General features: G+C 52.0%; 3 protein-coding genes across 3 annotated transcripts; all 3 read left to right on the forward strand.

Moving 5' to 3' along the window:
* Window positions 1-783: 783 nt before the first annotated feature.
* Window positions 784-2,520, forward strand: LOC134810775 (exonuclease GOR-like; the record flags this gene model as incomplete). The annotated part of the gene is made up of 1 exon (XM_063816813.1): window positions 784-2,520. A coding segment is annotated over exon 1 (1,737 nt), but the record flags the coding sequence as incomplete, so codon positions are not given.
* A 6,562-nt stretch (window positions 2,521-9,082) lies between these two features.
* LOC134810776 (exonuclease GOR-like) lies at window positions 9,083-10,819 on the forward strand (the record flags this gene model as incomplete). The annotated part of the gene is made up of 1 exon (XM_063816814.1): window positions 9,083-10,819. A coding segment is annotated over exon 1 (1,737 nt), but the record flags the coding sequence as incomplete, so codon positions are not given.
* A 6,280-nt stretch (window positions 10,820-17,099) lies between these two features.
* Window positions 17,100-19,118, forward strand: LOC134810777 (putative exonuclease GOR; the record flags this gene model as incomplete). Its single annotated transcript, XM_063816815.1, has 1 exon — window positions 17,100-19,118. A coding segment is annotated over exon 1 (2,019 nt), but the record flags the coding sequence as incomplete, so codon positions are not given.
* Window positions 19,119-20,297: the final 1,179 nt, after the last annotated feature.

The following is a 20,297-nucleotide window of genomic DNA, read 5'->3' on the forward strand; positions in this document are numbered from 1 at the left end:
GCGGTCCACTTCCTGTCCTCAATTTGCCCTCAGCGGAGGAGTGCACAGAGCAGGGAAACGCAACCCCAGAGAGATCCTGCCCTGCAGCATGCAGCAGACTGCTGGCCCAGTCCTGGCTCCATGGGGTGCTGTGTGGGCCCAAGCAAGTTGACCAAACTCCCTGACGCTGAAATGAATCCTAGGTGGCCCAATTCCAGTAGCCATGATAGGACTGCCCTGCAGGGACAGTTAATTAACTCAGGAAAAGCAACCGACCTCCAAGGTTAGCAACCAGGAGTTCCAGTTGATTCCATTAGTGCACCCCTTGAGGCATTCCCAAGCTGGAGTCTGGTGGAAGATGAGGCTCAGTGTGATTGGATGGAAGCACCAACCTATCAAGGAGAAGTCCCACCCACTCTGCCCTGTGCGTCTATAAAGGCGACGGGTGGCGGCCGCGGCACTCATTGAAGCCGCCAGTTGGGAGAGGAGCAGAGCCAGGCCGGTGCTCCCGAAGGCAGCAAGATGTTGCGAGCCACAGCTCCCTGCTGGTTCCCACCTGGATGCCCAGAAGCTAAGAAGGTGGCCGAGGAGGCGGCCCTGGAGGCAAGAAGCCGCCAGTTGGGAGCGGAGCAGAGCCAGGCCGGTGCTCCCGAAGGCAGCAAGATGTTGCGAGCCACAGCTCCCTGCTGGTTCCCACCTGGATACCCAGAAGCTAAGAAGGTGGCCGAGGAGGCGGCCCTGGAGGCAAGAAGCCGCCAGGTGGGAGCGGAGCAGAGCCAGGCCGGTGCTCCCGAAGGCAGCAAGATGTTGCGAGCCACAGCTCCCTGCTGGTTCCCACCTGGATACCCAGAAGCTAAGAAGGTGGCCGAGGAGGCGGCCCTCGAGGCTCCAGAATTCCCCCTGCCCTCTCATCAGCCTGCCCAGAGCTTCGGGCTCCGGGTGCCCCAGATGCACAACCAGGCCTCCGCATTTGTGGACATCCAGGCGGAGCCCCAGAACAGGGGTCCGGCGGTGCCCCCAGCGTGTCTCAAGATGGTGACGGAGGCGTCCTACTTCCCTGCGCAGAGGGGATCGGCCTGCTGCTTGCCAGCCGCCCCAAGGCTGACAGAGAGGCCCTCGGGAGTCCGCATCTCAGCCCCCAGGAAGAGGAAGACGATCGCCCACTCTTCCAGCCCTTGCTTGGTCACAGGTTGCACAGATGCCAAGAGAACCCGGGTGGCCAGCAGCAGCCAACGCTCCAGTGGCTCCAAGGTCGGCAGACAGCCAGGGAAGACGCGCAACAGGTCAGGGATGGCATGCAAGACCACCACCACCATCAGCTCTAAGCGAATCGTCCGTCGTCCATCCCTACCGAGTTTGAAGAAACCTATTATCCTCCGAAGGTCTGGGTGCCAAGTCCCCACCGTCCTCCGCCGAGGCTATCTCCAACTGTTCACCGAAGAGTGTCTCAAGTTCTGCGCCTCCAAGCAGGAGGCCGTGGAGAAGGCGCTGAACGAGGAGAAGGTGGCCTACGACTGCAGCCCCAACAAGAACAGGTACCTGAACGTGGTCCTGAACACCCTCAAGAGACTGAAGGGCCTGACCCCCAGCTCCATGCCGGGCCTCAGCAGGGCCGCCCTGTACAGCCGCCTCCAGGAGTTCCTGCTCAGCCAGGACCAGCTCAAGGAGAACGGCTACCCCTTCCCGCACCCCGAGCGGCCCGGAGGCGCCGTCCTCTTCACTGGCCAGGGGAAGGGGCCCGGCGACTCCTCCTGCAGGGTCTGCTGCCGTTGTGGCACCGAGTACCTGGTGTCCTCCTCGGGCCGCTGTGTACGCGACCAGTTGTGTTATTATCACTGGGGGCGGGTCCGCTGGAGCCAGGTGGCTGGAGGCCGGGTTAGCCAGTACACCTGCTGTGCAGCTGCTCCTGGCTCTGTGGGCTGCCAGGTGGCAAAGCAGCACGTGCGGGACGGCCGCAAGGACAGCCTCGATGGCTTCGTGGAGACCTTCAAGAAAGAGTTGTCCAGAGACGCTTATCCAGGAATCTACGCCTTGGACTGTGAGATGTGCTACACCACGCATGGCCTAGAGCTGACCCGCGTCACCGTGGTGGACGCCGACATGCGAGTGGTGTACGACACCTTCGTCAAGCCCGACAACGAGATCGTGGACTACAACACCAGGTTTTCCGGAGTCACCGAGGCCGACGTCGCCAAGACGAGCATCACCTTGCCCCAAGTGCAAGCCATCCTGCTGAGCTTTTTCAGCGCCCAAACCATCCTCATCGGGCACAGCCTGGAGAGCGATCTGCTGGCCCTGAAGCTCATCCACAGCACCGTGCTGGACACGGCCGTGCTCTTCCCGCACTACCTGGGTTTCCCCTACAAGCGTTCCCTCAGGAATCTCGCGGCCGACTACCTGGGACAGATCATCCAGGACAGCCAGGACGGCCACAACTCCAGCGAGGACGCAAACGCCTGCCTGCAGCTGGTGATGTGGAAGGTCCGACAGCGCGCCCAGATCCAGCCACGCCACCGGTCCGCCTCTCCCGCCGCCCTGGCCTGTCCTTGGCCCCAGGCCCCTTCCACAACCGCCATCAGTCCCGAGAGCTCACCCTGTCCACCTCGCCGCAAGGCCAAAGAAACCGGAGCAGTCGACGGCAGGAGAGGGCAAAAAGCCAAGAGTAACCCCAACCGGCCACTCCCAGTCCCCCGGAATCCCTGCCGCGGACCCTCGGGCCTGTCCCCATCCCTCTGCCCTTCCCAGACCCCTGTCCTTCCACTAATCGCCTCCCGCAGCACCGAGCCGCCACTCCCAGTCCCCCGAGTCCCTGCCGCGCCCCCTCGCGCCTGTCCACATCCCTCTGCCCATCCGAGACCTCTGTCCTTACACCACTAGCCACCCCACGTGGGACTTCCATGGCCTCTGAGTACAAGGCCAGCCCCCCGGCCCACCAGCTTTCTGAATGTGTGCTTACCTGTTTTTCTCGAGAGGCACCACAGTGAGGTGGGTGAAGCACTTAGGCTCTGGAGTTAGATATCTGGGTTCAAGGCCAAATTCCACCACTTACTAGGTTTCTAATATTGCACAGATAATGTCTTTGCGCTTCTACCTTTTGATCTTTAAAGTGTGATCAAAAGAGACTTAGACTCCCACATCATAATAACGGGAAACTTTAACAGCCCTCTGTAAACATTAGACAGACCAACGAGACAGAAATCTAAAAAGGATATCCAGGAATTGAACTCAGCTCTGCACCAAGCGGACCTAGGAGACATCTACAGAACGCTCCACCCCAAATCGACAGAATATACATGCTTCTCAGCACCACATCACACTTATTTCCACATTGACCACATAGTTGGAAGGAAAGCACTCCTCAGTAAATGTAAAATAACAGAAATTACTACAAACGGTCTTTCAGACCACATTGCAATCAAAGTAGACCTCAGGATAAAGAAACTCACTCAAAACCGCTCAACTGCATGGAAACCGGACAACCTGCTCCTGAATGAGTACTGGGTACTTAAGGAAATGAAGGCAGAAAGAAAGATATTCTCTGAAACCAATGAAAACAAAGGCACAACATACCAGAATCTCTGGGTCACATTTAAAGCAGTGTGTAGAGGGAAATTTATAGCACTAATTGCCCACGAGAGAAAGCAGGAAAAATCAAAAATGCATACCCTAACATCACCATTAAAAGAATGAGAGAAGCAAGAGCAAACACATTCAAAAACTAGCAGAAGGCAAGAAATAACTAAGATCCGAGCAGAACTGGTGGAGATAGAGACACAATAAACCCTTCAACAAATCAATGAACCCAGGAGCGGGTTTTTGGCAGTGATCAACAAAATTGATAGAGCACTAGCAAGACTAAGAAAGAAGAAAAGAAAGAAGAATCAAACAGATGCAGTAAAAAATGATAAAGGGGATATCACCACCGATCCCACAGAAATACAAACTACCATCAGACAATACTATCAGCACCTCTAAGCTAATGAACTAGAAAACCTAGAAGAAATGGATAAATTCCTGGACGCATACAACCTCCCCAGAGTAAACCAGGAAGAAGTTGAATGCCTGAGTAGACCACTAACAGGCTCTGAAATTGAGGCAATAATTAACAGCCTATCAAGCAATAAAACTCCAGGACCAGACGGATTCACAGCCGAATTCTACCAGAAGGACAAGGAGGAGCTGGTACCATGCCTTCTGAAACTATTCCAATCAACAGAAAAAGAGGGAATCCTCCCTCACTCATTTCATGAGGCCGGCATCATCCTGATCCCAAAGCCTGAGAGAAACACAACCCAAAAAGAGAATTTTAGGCCTATGTCCCTGAGGAACATCGATGGGAAAATCCTCCATAAAATACCGGAAAAACGAATCCAGCAGCATATCAAAGGGCTTATCCATCATGATGCAGTGGGCTTCATCCCTGACATGCAAGGCTTGTCCATCATATGCAAAACAATAAACATAATCCAGCATATAATCAGAACCAAAGACAGAAACTGCGTGATTATCTCAACAGATGCAGAAAAGGCCTTTGACAAAATTCAACAGCCCTTCATGCCAACAACTCTCAATAAATTAGGTATTGATGGGACATCTCCCAAAATAATGAGGGCTATTTAGGGCAAACCCACAGCCAATATCATACTGAATGGGCAAAAAGTGGAAGCATTCCCTTTGCAAACTGCCACAAGACAGGGATGCCCTCTCTCACCACTCCTATTCAACATAGTGTTGGAACTTCTGCCCAGGGCAATCAGGCAGGAGAAAGAAATAAAGAGAAATCAATTAGGAAAAGAGGAAGTCCAATTGTCCCTGTGTGCAGATGACATGATTGAATATTTAGAAAACCCCATCGTCTCAGCCCAAAATCTCCTTAAGCTGATAAGCAACTTCAGCAAAGTCTCAGGATACAAAATCGAGGTGCAAAAATCACAAGCATTCTTATACACCAATAACAGGCAAACAGACAGCCAAATCATGAGTGAGCTCCCATTCACAATTGCTTCAAAGAGAATAAAATGCCTAGGAATCCAACTAACAAGGGATGTGAAGGACCTCTTCCAGGAGAACTACCAAGCATTGCTCCACGAACTAAAAGAGGAGACAAACAAATGGAAGAATATTCCACCATCACGGATTGGAAGAATCAATATCGTGAAAATGGCCATACTGCCCAAGGTAAATTATAGATTCAATGCCATCCCCATCAAACTACCAATGACTTTCTTCACAGAACTGGAAAAATCTGCTTTAAAGCTCATATGGAACCACAAAACGGCCCCCACTGCCAACATATTCCTAAGCCAAAAGAACAACGATGGAGGCATCAAGCTGTCCGACTTCAAGCTACAGTAGAAGGCTACAGTAACCAAAGAGCATGCTATCGGTTGCCGTTTTGGTTACCGTAGACCAATGGAACAGAATAGAGCCCTCAGAAATAATACGACACATCTACAACCATCTGATCTTTGACAAACCTGACAAAAACAAGAAATGGGGAAAGGATTCCCTATTTAAAAAATGGTGCTGGGAAAACAGGCTAGCCATATGTCGAAAGCTGAAATCGGATCCCTTCCTTACACCTTGTACAAAAATTAATTCAAGACAGAAGAAAGACTTAAATGTTAGATCTTAAACCATACAAACCCTAGGAGAAAACCCAGCCAATACCATTGAGGACACAGGCATGGGCAAGGACCTCATGTCTAAAACGCCAAAAGCAATGGCAACGAAAGCCAACATTGACAAACAGCATCTAATTACACTAAAGACGTTCTGCACAGCTAAAGAAACTCCCATGAGAGTGAACAGGCATCCTGCAGAAAGGGAGAAAATTTTTGCAATCTACTCATCTGACAAAGGGCTAATATCCAGAATCTACTAAGAACTCAAACAGAGTTACAAGAGAAACCAAACAAGCCCATCAACAAGTGGGGGAAGGATATAAAGAGACACTTCTCAAAAGAAGACATTTATGCAGCCAACAGACACATGAAAAAATACTCATCAACACTGGCCATCAGAGAAATGCAAATCAAATCCGCAATGAGATATCATCTCACACCAGGTAGAAGAGCGATCATTAAAACGTCAGGAAACAACAGGTGCTGGAGAGGTAGTGGACAAATAGGAACACTTTTACACTGTTGGTGGGACTGTAAACTAGTTCAACGGTAGTGGAAGATAGTGTGGTGAATCCTCAAGGATCTCGAAATAGAAATACCTTTTGACCCAGCCATCCCATTACTGGGTATATATACCCATAGGATTAGAAATCATGCTGCTAAAAGCACACACGCAGACGGATGTTCATTGCGGCACCATTCACAGTAGCAAAGACTTGGAACCAACCCAGATGTCCACCAATGATAGACTGGATTAAGAAAATGTGGCACAAATACACCATGGAATACTATGCAGCCATGAAAAAGCATGAGTTCATGCCCTTTGGAGGGACACGGATGAAGCTGGAAACCATCATTCTTAGCAAACTATCGCAAGGACAAAAAAACCAAACACCGCATGTTCTCATTCATAGGTGGGAATTGAAGTATGAGAACGCTTGGACACAGAAAGGGGAACATCACACACCGGGGCCTGTCATGGGCGTGGGGAGGGGGAGGGATAGCATTAAGAGATATACCTAATGTAAATGACTAGTGAATGGGTGCAACACACCAACCAGGTGAATCTTGGAAGGCAAAAGCTACTGAATTTAGCGAATTTGTGGAGGCATTCCCAGAAATCAGCCAGGTGAAGTATCACACAACCGAAGACTGCACCACTCCTCTAAGGCAGCACTATGCGGCAAACCCAGACGGCCACTCTTCTCACCCCTCCTCCGTTGGCTGTTCTGGGTAATGTGGTTCAAAAGTCACCTAGGCAACTGCAAAAATAGCTGAAATGGAGTAAGGGCTTCAGGCTGGTGACTAGCAGAGGTCCACCTGACCCCCGTAAGCTGCTGAACAAGAAGGGCTGCCAGAAGTGTCCCCCTAGGGAATTTGGTGGAGACGAAGACCCGCTCACTGGACAAGGGTTCCTCCCAGGAGACGCCCGAGCGGAAGAAACGGGCTGTGAGCCACGCCCTTTCACCCTCCGCTACCCCGCCCTGGGCTGGTGAAGGTGCGCGTAAGGATGAGGACTACTGAGCCCTGAAGAAATAACTCCTTCCCCTTTGACCCCAAGGAGGATTGCCTGTGAGGATCTTCAACGAGTCTACCCGTGTCTAGACACGGGAGCAGGTCTGTCCGGCACAGCACCTCCCTCAAGGAGGAGAAGAGTGAGGAGAAAGGAAACTCAAGTCTGACCATTCTGTCCTGGGAGAGAAGAGGAGGATCTCATCTCTCATCTGTCCAAGCATGGCAAGGAGACTTTCTCTCATCTTTCCAAGCAAGGTGACTTTTTATAATTAGGAAACAAAAAGAATTTAGAAGGCATGAAAGCAGCCCGTAAGGTGCATTCCTAAGGACTGCCCATTGAAACTGACAAAATTGCCCTTGTTTGATGAGAGGAATGAGCAGAGCACTGAGGTGGTGAACAGGGATCTAGTGAGACTTTCCCAGCATGTTTCTACCAAAGCTTTCTCTAAGCTTCTCGGAACACTCTCCTAATAAGCAGATGTTTGGCCCTTCAGAAAGTCAACAAGCAAAATGCCTTGAGTGTCCCAAAACACTGATGCCATGATGTTGGCTCCTGACTGGCCTCCTTTTCCTTTGACTGGACCACTGCCACCTCTCGGTAGCCGTCGCTTTGATGATGCTTTGCCTTCGAGGTCATATTGGTAAAGCCATGTTCCAACTTCCGGTTACAATTTGTCAGAGGGATGCGTCAGGATCGTGATCCCTCCTGTTTAAAATTTCCACTGATAGCTCTCGTCGTAACTGCAGCTGATCTGGGCACAGTGGTTTTCACAGCCACTGCAGGATTCATCTCCCACATCTTCTCACCTCTTCTTGAAACAAGCTATACATTCGTAAAGAGTTCATTTCTTTGGGGTAGTGTCCTTAGAAGCTTTTGTTAAAACATCAATGATTTCTTCATTCTTCCACCCAAGCTTCACCAGAAATTTGATGTTTGCTCTTGCTGCAATTTTCGTGGAATTCATGTTGCTCTGATAGGAGTCCTTTTCAGTGGATGTCTCATCCTTCTCAGTGCCTCAAACTAGATCTAGTTCAGAAAGGTTATAAGAAGTTCGGACAAGTTCATTTGAGTGCAAACCAGTGGAAACCCATGCATAGTTTCTTCACCATGTGCATTTTCTATGAACCTTTTGAAGAACCCCTGTGTTGAACATTGCCCAAGTCGTGGGAGAGAAGTGGGTGCGGTCCACTTCCTGTCCTCAATTTGCCCTCAGCGGAGGAGTGCACAGAGCAGGGAAACGCAACCCCAGAGAGATCCTGCCCTGCAGCATGCAGCAGACTGCTGGCCCAGTCCTGGCTCCATGGGGTGCTGTGTGGGCCCAAGCAAGTTGACCAAACTCCCTGACGCTGAAATGAATCCTAGGTGGCCCAATTCCAGTAGCCATGATAGGACTGCCCTGCAGGGACAGTTAATTAACTCAGGAAAAGCAACCTAGCTCCAAGGTTAGCAACCAGGAGTTCCAGTTGATTCCATTAGTGCACCCCTTGAGGCATTCCCAAGCTGGAGTCTGGTGGAAGATGAGGCTCAGTGTGATTGGATGGAAGCACCAACCTATCAAGGAGAAGTCCCACCCACTCTGCCCTGTGCGTCTATAAAGGCGACGGGTGGCGGCCGCGGCACTCATTGAAGCCGCCAGTTGGGAGAGGAGCAGAGCCAGGCCGGTGCTCCCGAAGGCAGCAAGATGTTGCGAGCCACAGCTCCCTGCTGGTTCCCACCTGGATGCCCAGAAGCTAAGAAGGTGGCCGAGGAGGCGGCCCTGGAGGCAAGAAGCCGCCAGTTGGGAGCGGAGCAGAGCCAGGCCGGTGCTCCCGAAGGCAGCAAGATGTTGCGAGCCACAGCTCCCTGCTGGTTCCCACCTGGATACCCAGAAGCTAAGAAGGTGGCCGAGGAGGCGGCCCTGGAGGCAAGAAGCCGCCAGTTGGGAGCGGAGCAGAGCCAGGCCGGTGCTCCCGAAGGCAGCAAGATGTTGCGAGCCACAGCTCCCTGCTGGTTCCCACCTGGATACCCAGAAGCTAAGAAGGTGGCCGAGGAGGCGGCCCTCGAGGCTCCAGAATTCCCCCTGCCCTCTCATCAGCCTGCCCAGAGCTTCGGGCTCCGGGTGCCCCAGATGCACAACCAGGCCTCCGCATTTGTGGACATCCAGGCGGAGCCCCAGAACAGGGGTCCGGCGGTGCCCCCAGCGTGTCTCAAGATGGTGACGGAGGCGTCCTACTTCCCTGCGCAGAGGGGATCGGCCTGCTGCTTGCCAGCCGCCCCAAGGCTGACAGAGAGGCCCTCGGGAGTCCGCATCTCAGCCCCCAGGAAGAGGAAGACGATCGCCCAGTCTTCCAGCCCTTGCTTGGTCACAGGTTGCACAGATGCCAAGAGAACCCGGGTGGCCAGCAGCAGCCAACGCTCCAGTGGCTCCAAGGTCGGCAGACAGCCAGGGAAGACGCGCAACAGGTCAGGGATGGCATGCAAGACCACCACCACCATCAGCTCTAAGCGAATCGTCCGTCGTCCATCCCTACCGAGTTTGAAGAAACCTATTATCCTCCGAAGGTCTGGGTGCCAAGTCCCCACCGTCCTCCGCCGAGGCTATCTCCAACTGTTCACCGAAGAGTGTCTCAAGTTCTGCGCCTCCAAGCAGGAGGCCGTGGAGAAGGCGCTGAACGAGGAGAAGGTGGCCTACGACTGCAGCCCCAACAAGAACAGGTACCTGAACGTGGTCCTGAACACCCTCAAGAGACTGAAGGGCCTGACCCCCAGCTCCATGCCGGGCCTCAGCAGGGCCGCCCTGTACAGCCGCCTCCAGGAGTTCCTGCTCAGCCAGGACCAGCTCAAGGAGAACGGCTACCCCTTCCCGCACCCCGAGCGGCCCGGAGGCGCCGTCCTCTTCACTGGCCAGGGGAAGGGGCCCGGCGACTCCTCCTGCAGGGTCTGCTGCCGTTGTGGCACCGAGTACCTGGTGTCCTCCTCGGGCCGCTGTGTACGTGACCAGTTGTGTTATTATCACTGGGGGCGGGTCCGCTGGAGCCAGGTGGCTGGAGGCCGGGTTAGCCAGTACACCTGCTGTGCAGCTGCTCCTGGCTCTGTGGGCTGCCAGGTGGCAAAGCAGCACGTGCGGGACGGCCGCAAGGACAGCCTCGATGGCTTCGTGGAGACCTTCAAGAAAGAGTTGTCCAGAGACGCTTATCCAGGAATCTACGCCTTGGACTGTGAGATGTGCTACACCACGCATGGCCTAGAGCTGACCCGCGTCACCGTGGTGGACGCCGACATGCGAGTGGTGTACGACACCTTCGTCAAGCCCGACAACGAGATCGTGGACTACAACACCAGGTTTTCCGGAGTCACCGAGGCCGACGTCGCCAAGACGAGCATCACCTTGCCCCAAGTGCAAGCCATCCTGCTGAGCTTTTTCAGCGCCCAAACCATCCTCATCGGGCACAGCCTGGAGAGCGATCTGCTGGCCCTGAAGCTCATCCACAGCACCGTGCTGGACACGGCCGTGCTCTTCCCGCACTACCTGGGTTTCCCCTACAAGCGTTCCCTCAGGAATCTCGCGGCCGACTACCTGGGACAGATCATCCAGGACAGCCAGGACGGCCACAACTCCAGCGAGGACGCAAACGCCTGCCTGCAGCTGGTGATGTGGAAGGTCCGACAGCGTGCCCAGATCCAGCCACGCCACCGGTCCGCCTCTCCCGCCGCCCTGGCCTGTCCTTGGCCCCAGGCCCCTTCCACAACCGCCATCAGTCCCGAGAGCTCACCCTGTCCACCTCGCCGCAAGGCCAAAGAAACCGGAGCAGTCGACGGCAGGAGAGGGCAAAAAGCCAAGAGTAACCCCAACCGGCCACTCCCAGTCCCCCGGAATCCCTGCCGCGGACCCTCGGGCCTGTCCCCATCCCTCTGCCCTTCCCAGACCTCTGTCCTTCCACTAATCGCCTCCCGCAGCACCGAGCCGCCACTCCCGGTCCCCCGAGTCCCTGCCGCGCCCCCTCGCGCCTGTCCACATCCCTCTGCCCATCCGAGACCTCTGTCCTTACACCACTAGCCACCCCACGTGGGACTTCCATGGCCTCTGAGTACAAGGCCAGCCCCCCGGCCCACCAGCTTTCTGAATGTGTGCTTACCTGTTTTTCTCGAGAGGCACCACAGTGAGGTGGGTGAAGCACTTAGGCTCTGGAGTTAGATATCTGGGTTCAAGGCCAAATTCCACCACTTACTAGGTTTCTAATATTGCACAGATAATGTCTTTGCGCTTCTACCTTTTGATCTTTAAAGTGTGATCAAAAGAGACTTAGACTCCCACATCATAATAACGGGAAACTTTAACAGCCCTCTGTAAACATTAGACAGACCAACGAGACAGAAATCTAAAAAGGATATCCAGGAATTGAACTCAGTTCTGCACCAAGCGGACCTAGGAGACATCTACAGAACGCTCCACCCCAAATCGACAGAATATACATGCTTCTCAGCACCACATCACACTTATTTCCACATTGACCACATAGTTGGAAGGAAAGCACTCCTCAGTAAATGTAAAATAACAGAAATTACTACAAACGGTCTTTCAGACCACATTGCAATCAAAGTAGACGTCAGGATAAAGAAACTCACTCAAAACCGCTCAACTGCATGGAAACCGGACAACCTGCTCCTGAATGAGTACTGGGTACTTAAGGAAATGAAGGCAGAAAGAAAGATATTCTCTGAAACCAATGAAAACAAAGGCACAACATACCAGAATCTCTGGGTCACATTTAAAGCAGTGTGTAGAGGGAAATTTATAGCACTAATTGCCCACGAGAGAAAGCAGGAAAAATCAAAAATGCATACCCTAACATCACCATTAAAAGAATGAGAGAAGCAAGAGCAAACACATTCAAAAACTAGCAGAAGGCAAGAAATAACTAAGATCCGAGCAGAACTGGTGGAGATAGAGACACAATAAACCCTTCAACAAATCAATGAATCCAGGAGCGGGTTTTTGGCAGTGATCAACAAAATTGATAGAGCACTAGCAAGACTAAGAAAGAAGAAAAGAAAGAAGAATCAAACAGATGCAGTAAAAAATGATAAAGGGGATATCACCACCGATCCCACAGAAATACAAACTACCATCAGACAATACTATCAGCACCTCTAAGCTAATGAACTAGAAAACCTAGAAGAAATGGATAAATTCCTGGACGCATACAACCTCCCCAGAGTAAACCAGGAAGAAGTTGAATGCCTGAGTAGACCACTAACAGGCTCTGAAATTGAGGCAATAATTAACAGCCTATCAAGCAATAAAACTCCAGGACCAGACGGATTCACAGCCGAATTCTACCAGAAGGACAAGGAGGAGCTGGTACCATGCCTTCTGAAACTATTCCAATCAACAGAAAAAGAGGGAATCCTCCCTCACTCATTTCATGAGGCCGGCATCATCCTGATCCCAAAGCCTGAGAGAAACACAACCCAAAAAGAGAATTTTAGGCCTATGTCCCTGAGGAACATCGATGGGAAAATCCTCCATAAAATACCGGAAAAACGAATCCAGCAGCATATCAAAGGGCTTATCCATCATGATGCAGTGGGCTTCATCCCTGACATGCAAGGCTTGTCCATCATATGCAAAACAATAAACATAATCCAGCATATAATCAGAACCAAAGACAGAAACTGCGTGATTATCTCAACAGATGCAGAAAAGGCCTTTGACAAAATTCAACAGCCCTTCATGCCAACAACTCTCAATAAATTAGGTATTGATGGGACATCTCCCAAAATAATGAGGGCTATTTAGGGCAAACCCACAGCCAATATCATACTGAATGGGCAAAAAGTGGAAGCATTCCCTTTGCAAACTGCCACAAGACAGGGATGCCCTCTCTCACCACTCCTATTCAACATAGTGTTGGAACTTCTGCCCAGGGCAATCAGGCAGGAGAAAGAAATAAAGAGAAATCAATTAGGAAAAGAGGAAGTCCAATTGTCCCTGTGTGCAGATGACATGATTGAATATTTAGAAAACCCCATCGTCTCAGCCCAAAATCTCCTTAAGCTGATAAGCAACTTCAGCAAAGTCTCAGGATACAAAATCGAGGTGCAAAAATCACAAGCATTCTTATACACCAATAACAGGCAAACAGACAGCCAAATCATGAGTGAGCTCCCATTCACAATTGCTTCAAAGAGAATAAAATGCCTAGGAATCCAACTAACAAGGGATGTGAAGGACCTCTTCCAGGAGAACTACCAAGCATTGCTCCACGAACTAAAAGAGGAGACAAACAAATGGAAGAATATTCCACCATCACGGATTGGAAGAATCAATATCGTGAAAATGGCCATACTGCCCAAGGTAAATTATAGATTCAATGCCATCCCCATCAAACTACCAATGACTTTCTTCACAGAACTGGAAAAATCTGCTTTAAAGCTCATATGGAACCACAAAACGGCCCCCACTGCCAACATATTCCTAAGCCAAAAGAACAACGATGGAGGCATCAAGCTGTCCGACTTCAAGCTACAGTAGAAGGCTACAGTAACCAAAGAGCATGCTATCGGTTGCCGTTTTGGTTACCGTAGACCAATGGAACAGAATAGAGCCCTCAGAAATAATACGACACATCTACAACCATCTGATCTTTGACAAACCTGACAAAAACAAGAAATGGGGAAAGGATTCCCTATTTAAAAAATGGTGCTGGGAAAACAGGCTAGCCATATGTCGAAAGCTGAAATCGGATCCCTTCCTTACACCTTGTACAAAAATTAATTCAAGACAGAAGAAAGACTTAAATGTTAGATCTTAAACCATACAAACCCTAGGAGAAAACCCAGCCAATACCATTGAGGACACAGGCATGGGCAAGGACCTCATGTCTAAAACGCCAAAAGCAATGGCAACGAAAGCCAACATTGACAAACAGCATCTAATTACACTAAAGACGTTCTGCACAGCTAAAGAAACTCCCATGAGAGTGAACAGGCATCCTGCAGAAAGGGAGAAAATTTTTGCAATCTACTCATCTGACAAAGGGCTAATATCCAGAATCTACTAAGAACTCAAACAGAGTTACAAGAGAAACCAAACAAGCCCATCAACAAGTGGGGGAAGGATATAAAGAGACACTTCTCAAAAGAAGACATTTATGCAGCCAACAGACACATGAAAAAATGCTCATCAACACTGGCCATCAGAGAAATGCAAATCAAATCCGCAATGAGATATCATCTCACACCAGGTAGAAGAGCGATCATTAAAACGTCAGGAAACAACAGGTGCTGGAGAGGTAGTGGACAAATAGGAACACTTTTACACTGTTGGTGGGACTGTAAACTAGTTCAACGGTAGTGGAAGATAGTGTGGTGAATCCTCAAGGATCTCGAAATAGAAATACCTTTTGACCCAGCCATCCCATTACTGGGTATATATACCCATAGGATTAGAAATCATGCTGCTAAAAGCACACACGCAGACGGATGTTCATTGCGGCACCATTCACAGTAGCAAAGACTTGGAACCAACCCAGATGTCCACCAATGATAGACTGGATTAAGAAAATGTGGCACAAATACACCATGGAATACTATGCAGCCATGAAAAAGCATGAGTTCATGCCCTTTGGAGGGACACGGATGAAGCTGGAAACCATCATTCTTAGCAAACTATCGCAAGGACAAAAAAACCAAACACCGCATGTTCTCATTCATAGGTGGGAATTGAAGTATGAGAACGCTTGGACACAGAAAGGGGAACATCACACACCGGGGCCTGTCATGGGCGTGGGGAGGGGGAGGGATAGCATTAAGAGATATACCTAATGTAAATGACTAGTGAATGGGTGCAACACACCAACCAGGTGAATCTTGGAAGGCAAAAGCTACTGAATTTAGCGAATTTGTGGAGGCATTCCCAGAAATCAGCCAGGTGAAGTATCACACAACCGAAGACTGCACCACTCCTCTAAGGCAGCACTATGCGGCAAACCCAGACGGCCACTCTTCTCACCCCTCCTCCGTTGGCTGTTCTGGGTAATGTGGTTCAAAAGTCACCTAGGCAACTGCAAAAATAGCTGAAATGGAGTAAGGGCTTCAGGCTGGTGACTAGCAGAGGTCCACCTGACCCCCGTAAGCTGCTGAACAAGAAGGGCTGCCAGAAGTGTCCCCCTAGGGAATTTGGTGGAGACGAAGACCCGCTCACTGGACAAGGGTTCCTCCCAGGAGACGCCCGAGCGGAAGAAACGGGCTGTGAGCCACGCCCTTTCACCCTCCGCTACCCCGCCCTGGGCTGGTGAAGGTGCGCGTAAGGATGAGGACTACTGAGCCCTGAAGAAATAAATCCTTCCCCTTTGACCCCAAGGAGGATTGCCTGTGAGGATCTTCAACGAGTCTACCCGTGTCTAGACACGGGAGCAGGTCTGTCCGGCACAGCACCTCCCTCAAGGAGGAGAAGAGTGAGGAGAAAGGAAACTCAAGTCTGACCATTCTGTCCTGGGAGAGAAGAGGAGGATCTCATCTCTCATCTGTCCAAGCATGGCAAGGAGACTTTCTCTCATCTTTCCAAGCAAGGTGACTTTTTATAATTAGGAAACAAAAAGAATTTAGAAGGCATGAAAGCAGCCCGTAAGGTGCATTCCTAAGGACTGCCCATTGAAACTGACAAAATTGCCCTTGTTTGATGAGAGGAATGAGCAGAGCACTGAGGTGGTGAACAGGGATCTAGTGAGACTTTCCCAGCATGTTTCTACCAAAGCTTTCTCTAAGCTTCTCGGAACACTCTCCTAATAAGCAGATGTTTGGCCCTTCAGAAAGTCAACAAGCAAAATGCCTTGAGTGTCCCAAAACACTGATGCCATGATGTTGGCTCCTGACTGGCCTCCTTTTCCTTTGACTGGACCACTGCCACCTCTCGGTAGCCGTCGCTTTGATGATGCTTTGCCTTCGAGGTCATATTGGTAAAGCCATGTTCCAACTTCCGGTTACAATTTGTCAGAGGGATGCGTCAGGATCGTGATCCCTCCTGTTTAAAATTTCCACTGATAGCTCTCGTCGTAACTGCAGCTGATCTGGGCACAGTGGTTTTCACAGCCACTGCAGGATTCATCTCCCACATCTTCTCACCTCTTCTTGAAACAAGCTATACATTCGTAAAGAGTTCATTTCTTTGGGGTAGTGTCCTTAGAAGCTTTTGTTAAAACATCAATGATTTCTTCATTCTTCCACCCAAGCTTCACCAGAAATTTGATGTTTGCTCTTGCTGCAATTTTCGTGGAATTCATGTTGCTCTGATAGGAGTCCTTTTCAGTGGATGTCTCATCCTTCTCAGTGCCTCAAACTAGATCTAGTTCAGAAAGGTTATAAGAAGTTCGGACAAGTTCATTTGAGTGCAAACCAGTGGAAACCCATGCATAGTTTCTTCACCATGTGCATTTTCTATGAACCTTTTGAAGAACCCCTGTGTTGAACATTGCCCAAGTCGTGGGAGAGAAGTGGGTGCGGTCCACTTCCTGTCCTCAATTTGCCCTCAGCGGAGGAGTGCACAGAGCAGGGAAACGCAACCCCAGAGAGATCCTGCCCTGCAGCATGCAGCAGACTGCTGGCCCAGTCCTGGCTCCATGGGGTGCTGTGTGGGCCCAAGCAAGTTGACCAAACTCCCTGACGCTGAAATGAATCCTAGGTGGCCCAATTCCAGTAGCCATGATAGGACTGCCCTGCAGGGACAGTTAATTAACTCAGGAAAAGCAACCTAGCTCCAAGGTTAGCAACCAGGAGTTCCAGTTGATTCCATTAGTGCACCCCTTGAGGCATTCCCAAGCTGGAGTCTGGTGGAAGATGAGGCTCAGTGTGATTGGATGGAAGCACCAACCTATCAAGGAGAAGTCCCACCCACTCTGCCCTGTGCGTCTATAAAGGCGACGGGTGGCGGCCGCGGCACTCATTGAAGCCGCCAGTTGGGAGAGGAGCAGAGCCAGGCCGGTGCTCCCGAAGGCAGCAAGATGTTGCGAGCCACAGCTCCCTGCTGGTTCCCACCTGGATGCCCAGAAGCTAAGAAGGTGGCCGAGGAGGCGGCCCTGGAGGCAAGAAGCCGCCAGTTGGGAGCGGAGCAGAGCCAGGCCGGTGCTCCCGAAGGCAGCAAGATGTTGCGAGCCACAGCTCCCTGCTGGTTCCCACCTGGATACCCAGAAGCTAAGAAGGTGGCCGAGGAGGCGGCCCTGGAGGCAAGAAGCCGCCAGTTGGGAGCGGAGCAGAGCCAGGCCGGTGCTCCCGAAGGCAGCAAGATGTTGCGAGCCACAGCTCCCTGCTGGTTCCCACCTGGATACCCAGAAGCTAAGAAGGTGGCCGAGGAGGCGGCCCTCGAGGCTCCAGAATTCCCCCTGCCCTCTCATCAGCCTGCCCAGAGCTTCGGGCTCCGGGTGCCCCAGATGCACAACCAGGCCTCCGCATTTGTGGACATCCAGGCGGAGCCCCAGAACAGGGGTCCGGCGGTGCCCCCAGCGTGTCTCAAGATGGTGACGGAGGCGTCCTACTTCCCTGCGCAGAGGGGATCGGCCTGCTGCTTGCCAGCCGCCCCAAGGCTGACAGAGAGGCCCTCGGGAGTCCGCATCTCAGCCCCCAGGAAGAGGAAGACGATCGCCCAGTCTTCCAGCCCTTGCTTGGTCACAGGTTGCACAGATGCCAAGAGAACCCGGGTGGCCAGCAGCAGCCAACGCTCCAGTGGCTCCAAGGTCGGCAGACAGCCAGGGAAGACGCGCAACAGGTCAGGGATGGCATGCAAGACCACCACCACCATCAGCTCTAAGCGAATCGTCCGTCGTCCATCCCTACCGAGTTTGAAGAAACCTATTATCCTCCGAAGGTCTGGGTGCCAAGTCCCCACCGTCCTCCGCCGAGGCTATCTCCAACTGTTCACCGAAGAGTGTCTCAAGTTCTGCGCCTCCAAGCAGGAGGCCGTGGAGAAGGCGCTGAACGAGGAGAAGGTGGCCTACGACTGCAGCCCCAACAAGAACAGGTACCTGAACGTGGTCCTGAACACCCTCAAGAGACTGAAGGGCCTGACCCCCAGCTCCATGCCGGGCCTCAGCAGGGCCGCCCTGTACAGCCGCCTCCAGGAGTTCCTGCTCAGCCAGGACCAGCTCAAGGAGAACGGCTACCCCTTCCCGCACCCCGAGCGGCCCGGAGGCGCCGTCCTCTTCACTGGCCAGGGGAAGGGGCCCGGCGACTCCTCCTGCAGGGTCTGCTGCCGTTGTGGCACCGAGTACCTGGTGTCCTCCTCGGGCCGCTGTGTACGTGACCAGTTGTGTTATTATCACTGGGGGCGGGTCCGCTCGAGCCAGGTGGCTGGAGGCCGGGTTAGCCAGTACACCTGCTGTGCAGCTGCTCCTGGCTCTGTGGGCTGCCAGGTGGCAAAGCAGCACGTGCGGGACGGCCGCAAGGACAGCCTCGATGGCTTCGTGGAGACCTTCAAGAAAGAGTTGTCCAGAGACGCTTATCCAGGAATCTACGCCTTGGACTGTGAGATGTGCTACACCACGCATGGCCTAGAGCTGACCCGCGTCACCGTGGTGGACGCCGACATGCGAGTGGTGTACGACACCTTCGTCAAGCCCGACAACGAGATCGTGGACTACAACACCAGGTTTTCCGGAGTCACCGAGGCCGACGTCGCCAAGACGAGCATCACCTTGCCCCAAGTGCAAGCCATCCTGCTGAGCTTTTTCAGCGCCCAAACCATCCTCATCGGGCACAGCCTGGAGAGCGATCTGCTGGCCCTGAAGCTCATCCACAGCACCGTGCTGGACACGGCCGTGCTCTTCCCGCACTACCTGGGTTTCCCCTACAAGCGTTCCCTCAGGAATCTCGCGGCCGACTACCTGGGACAGATCATCCAGGACAGCCAGGACGGCCACAACTCCAGCGAGGACGCAAACGCCTGCCTGCAGCTGGTGATGTGGAAGGTCCGACAGCGTGCCCAGATCCAGCCACGCCACCGGTCCGCCTCTCCCGCCGCCCTGGCCTGTCCTTGGCCCCAGGCCCCTTCCACAACCGCCATCAGTCCCGAGAGCTCACCCTGTCCACCTCGCCGCAAGGCCAAAGAAACCGGAGCAGTCGACGGCAGGAGAGGGCAAAAAGCCAAGAGTAACCCCAACCGGCCACTCCCAGTCCCCCGGAATCCCTGCCGCGGACCCTCGGGCCTGTCCCCATCCCTCTGCCCTTCCCAGACCTCTGTCCTTCCACTAATCGCCTCCCGCAGCACCGAGCCGCCACTCCCGGTCCCCCGAGTCCCTGCCGCGCCCCCTCGCGCCTGTCCACATCCCTCTGCCCATCCGAGACCTCTGTCCTTACACCACTAGCCACCCCACGTGGGACTTCCATGGCCTCTGAGTACAAGGCCAGCCCCCCGGCCCACCAGCTTTCTGAATGTGTGCTTACCTGTTTTTCTCGAGAGGCACCACAGTGAGGTGGGTGAAGCACTTAGGCTCTGGAGTTAGATATCTGGGTTCAAGGCCAAATTCCACCACTTACTAGGTTTCTAATATTGCACAGATAATGTCTTTGCGCTTCTACCTTTTGATCTTTAAAGTGTGATCAAAAGAGACTTAGACTCCCACATCATAATAACGGGAAACTTTAACAGCCCTCTGTAAACATTAGACAGACCAACGAGACAGAAATCTAAAAAGGATATCCAGGAATTGAACTCAGTTCTGCACCAAGCGGACCTAGGAGATATCTACAGAACGCTCCACCCCAAATCGACAGAATATACATGCTTCTCAGCACCACATCACACTTATTTCCACATTGACCACATAGTTGGAAGGAAAGCACTCCTCAGTAAATGTAAAATAACAGAAATTACTACAAACGGTCTTTCAGACCACATTGCAATCAAAGTAGACGTCAGGATAAAGAAACTCACTCAAAACCGCTCAACTGCATGGAAACCGGACAACCTGCTCCTGAATGAGTACTGGGTACTTAAGGAAATGAAGGCAGAAAGAAAGATATTCTCTGAAACCAATGAAAACAAAGGCACAACATACCAGAATCTCTGGGTCACATTTAAAGCAGTGTGTAGAGGGAAATTTATAGCACTAATTGCCCACGAGAGAAAGCAGGAAAAATCAAAAATGCATACCCTAACATCACCATTAAAAGAATGAGAGAAGCAAGAGCAAACACATTCAAAAACT

This window comes from Pan troglodytes, chromosome 7, assembly GCF_028858775.2.
Source record: "Pan troglodytes isolate AG18354 chromosome 7, NHGRI_mPanTro3-v2.0_pri, whole genome shotgun sequence".
NCBI lineage: Eukaryota > Metazoa > Chordata > Mammalia > Primates > Hominidae > Pan > Pan troglodytes.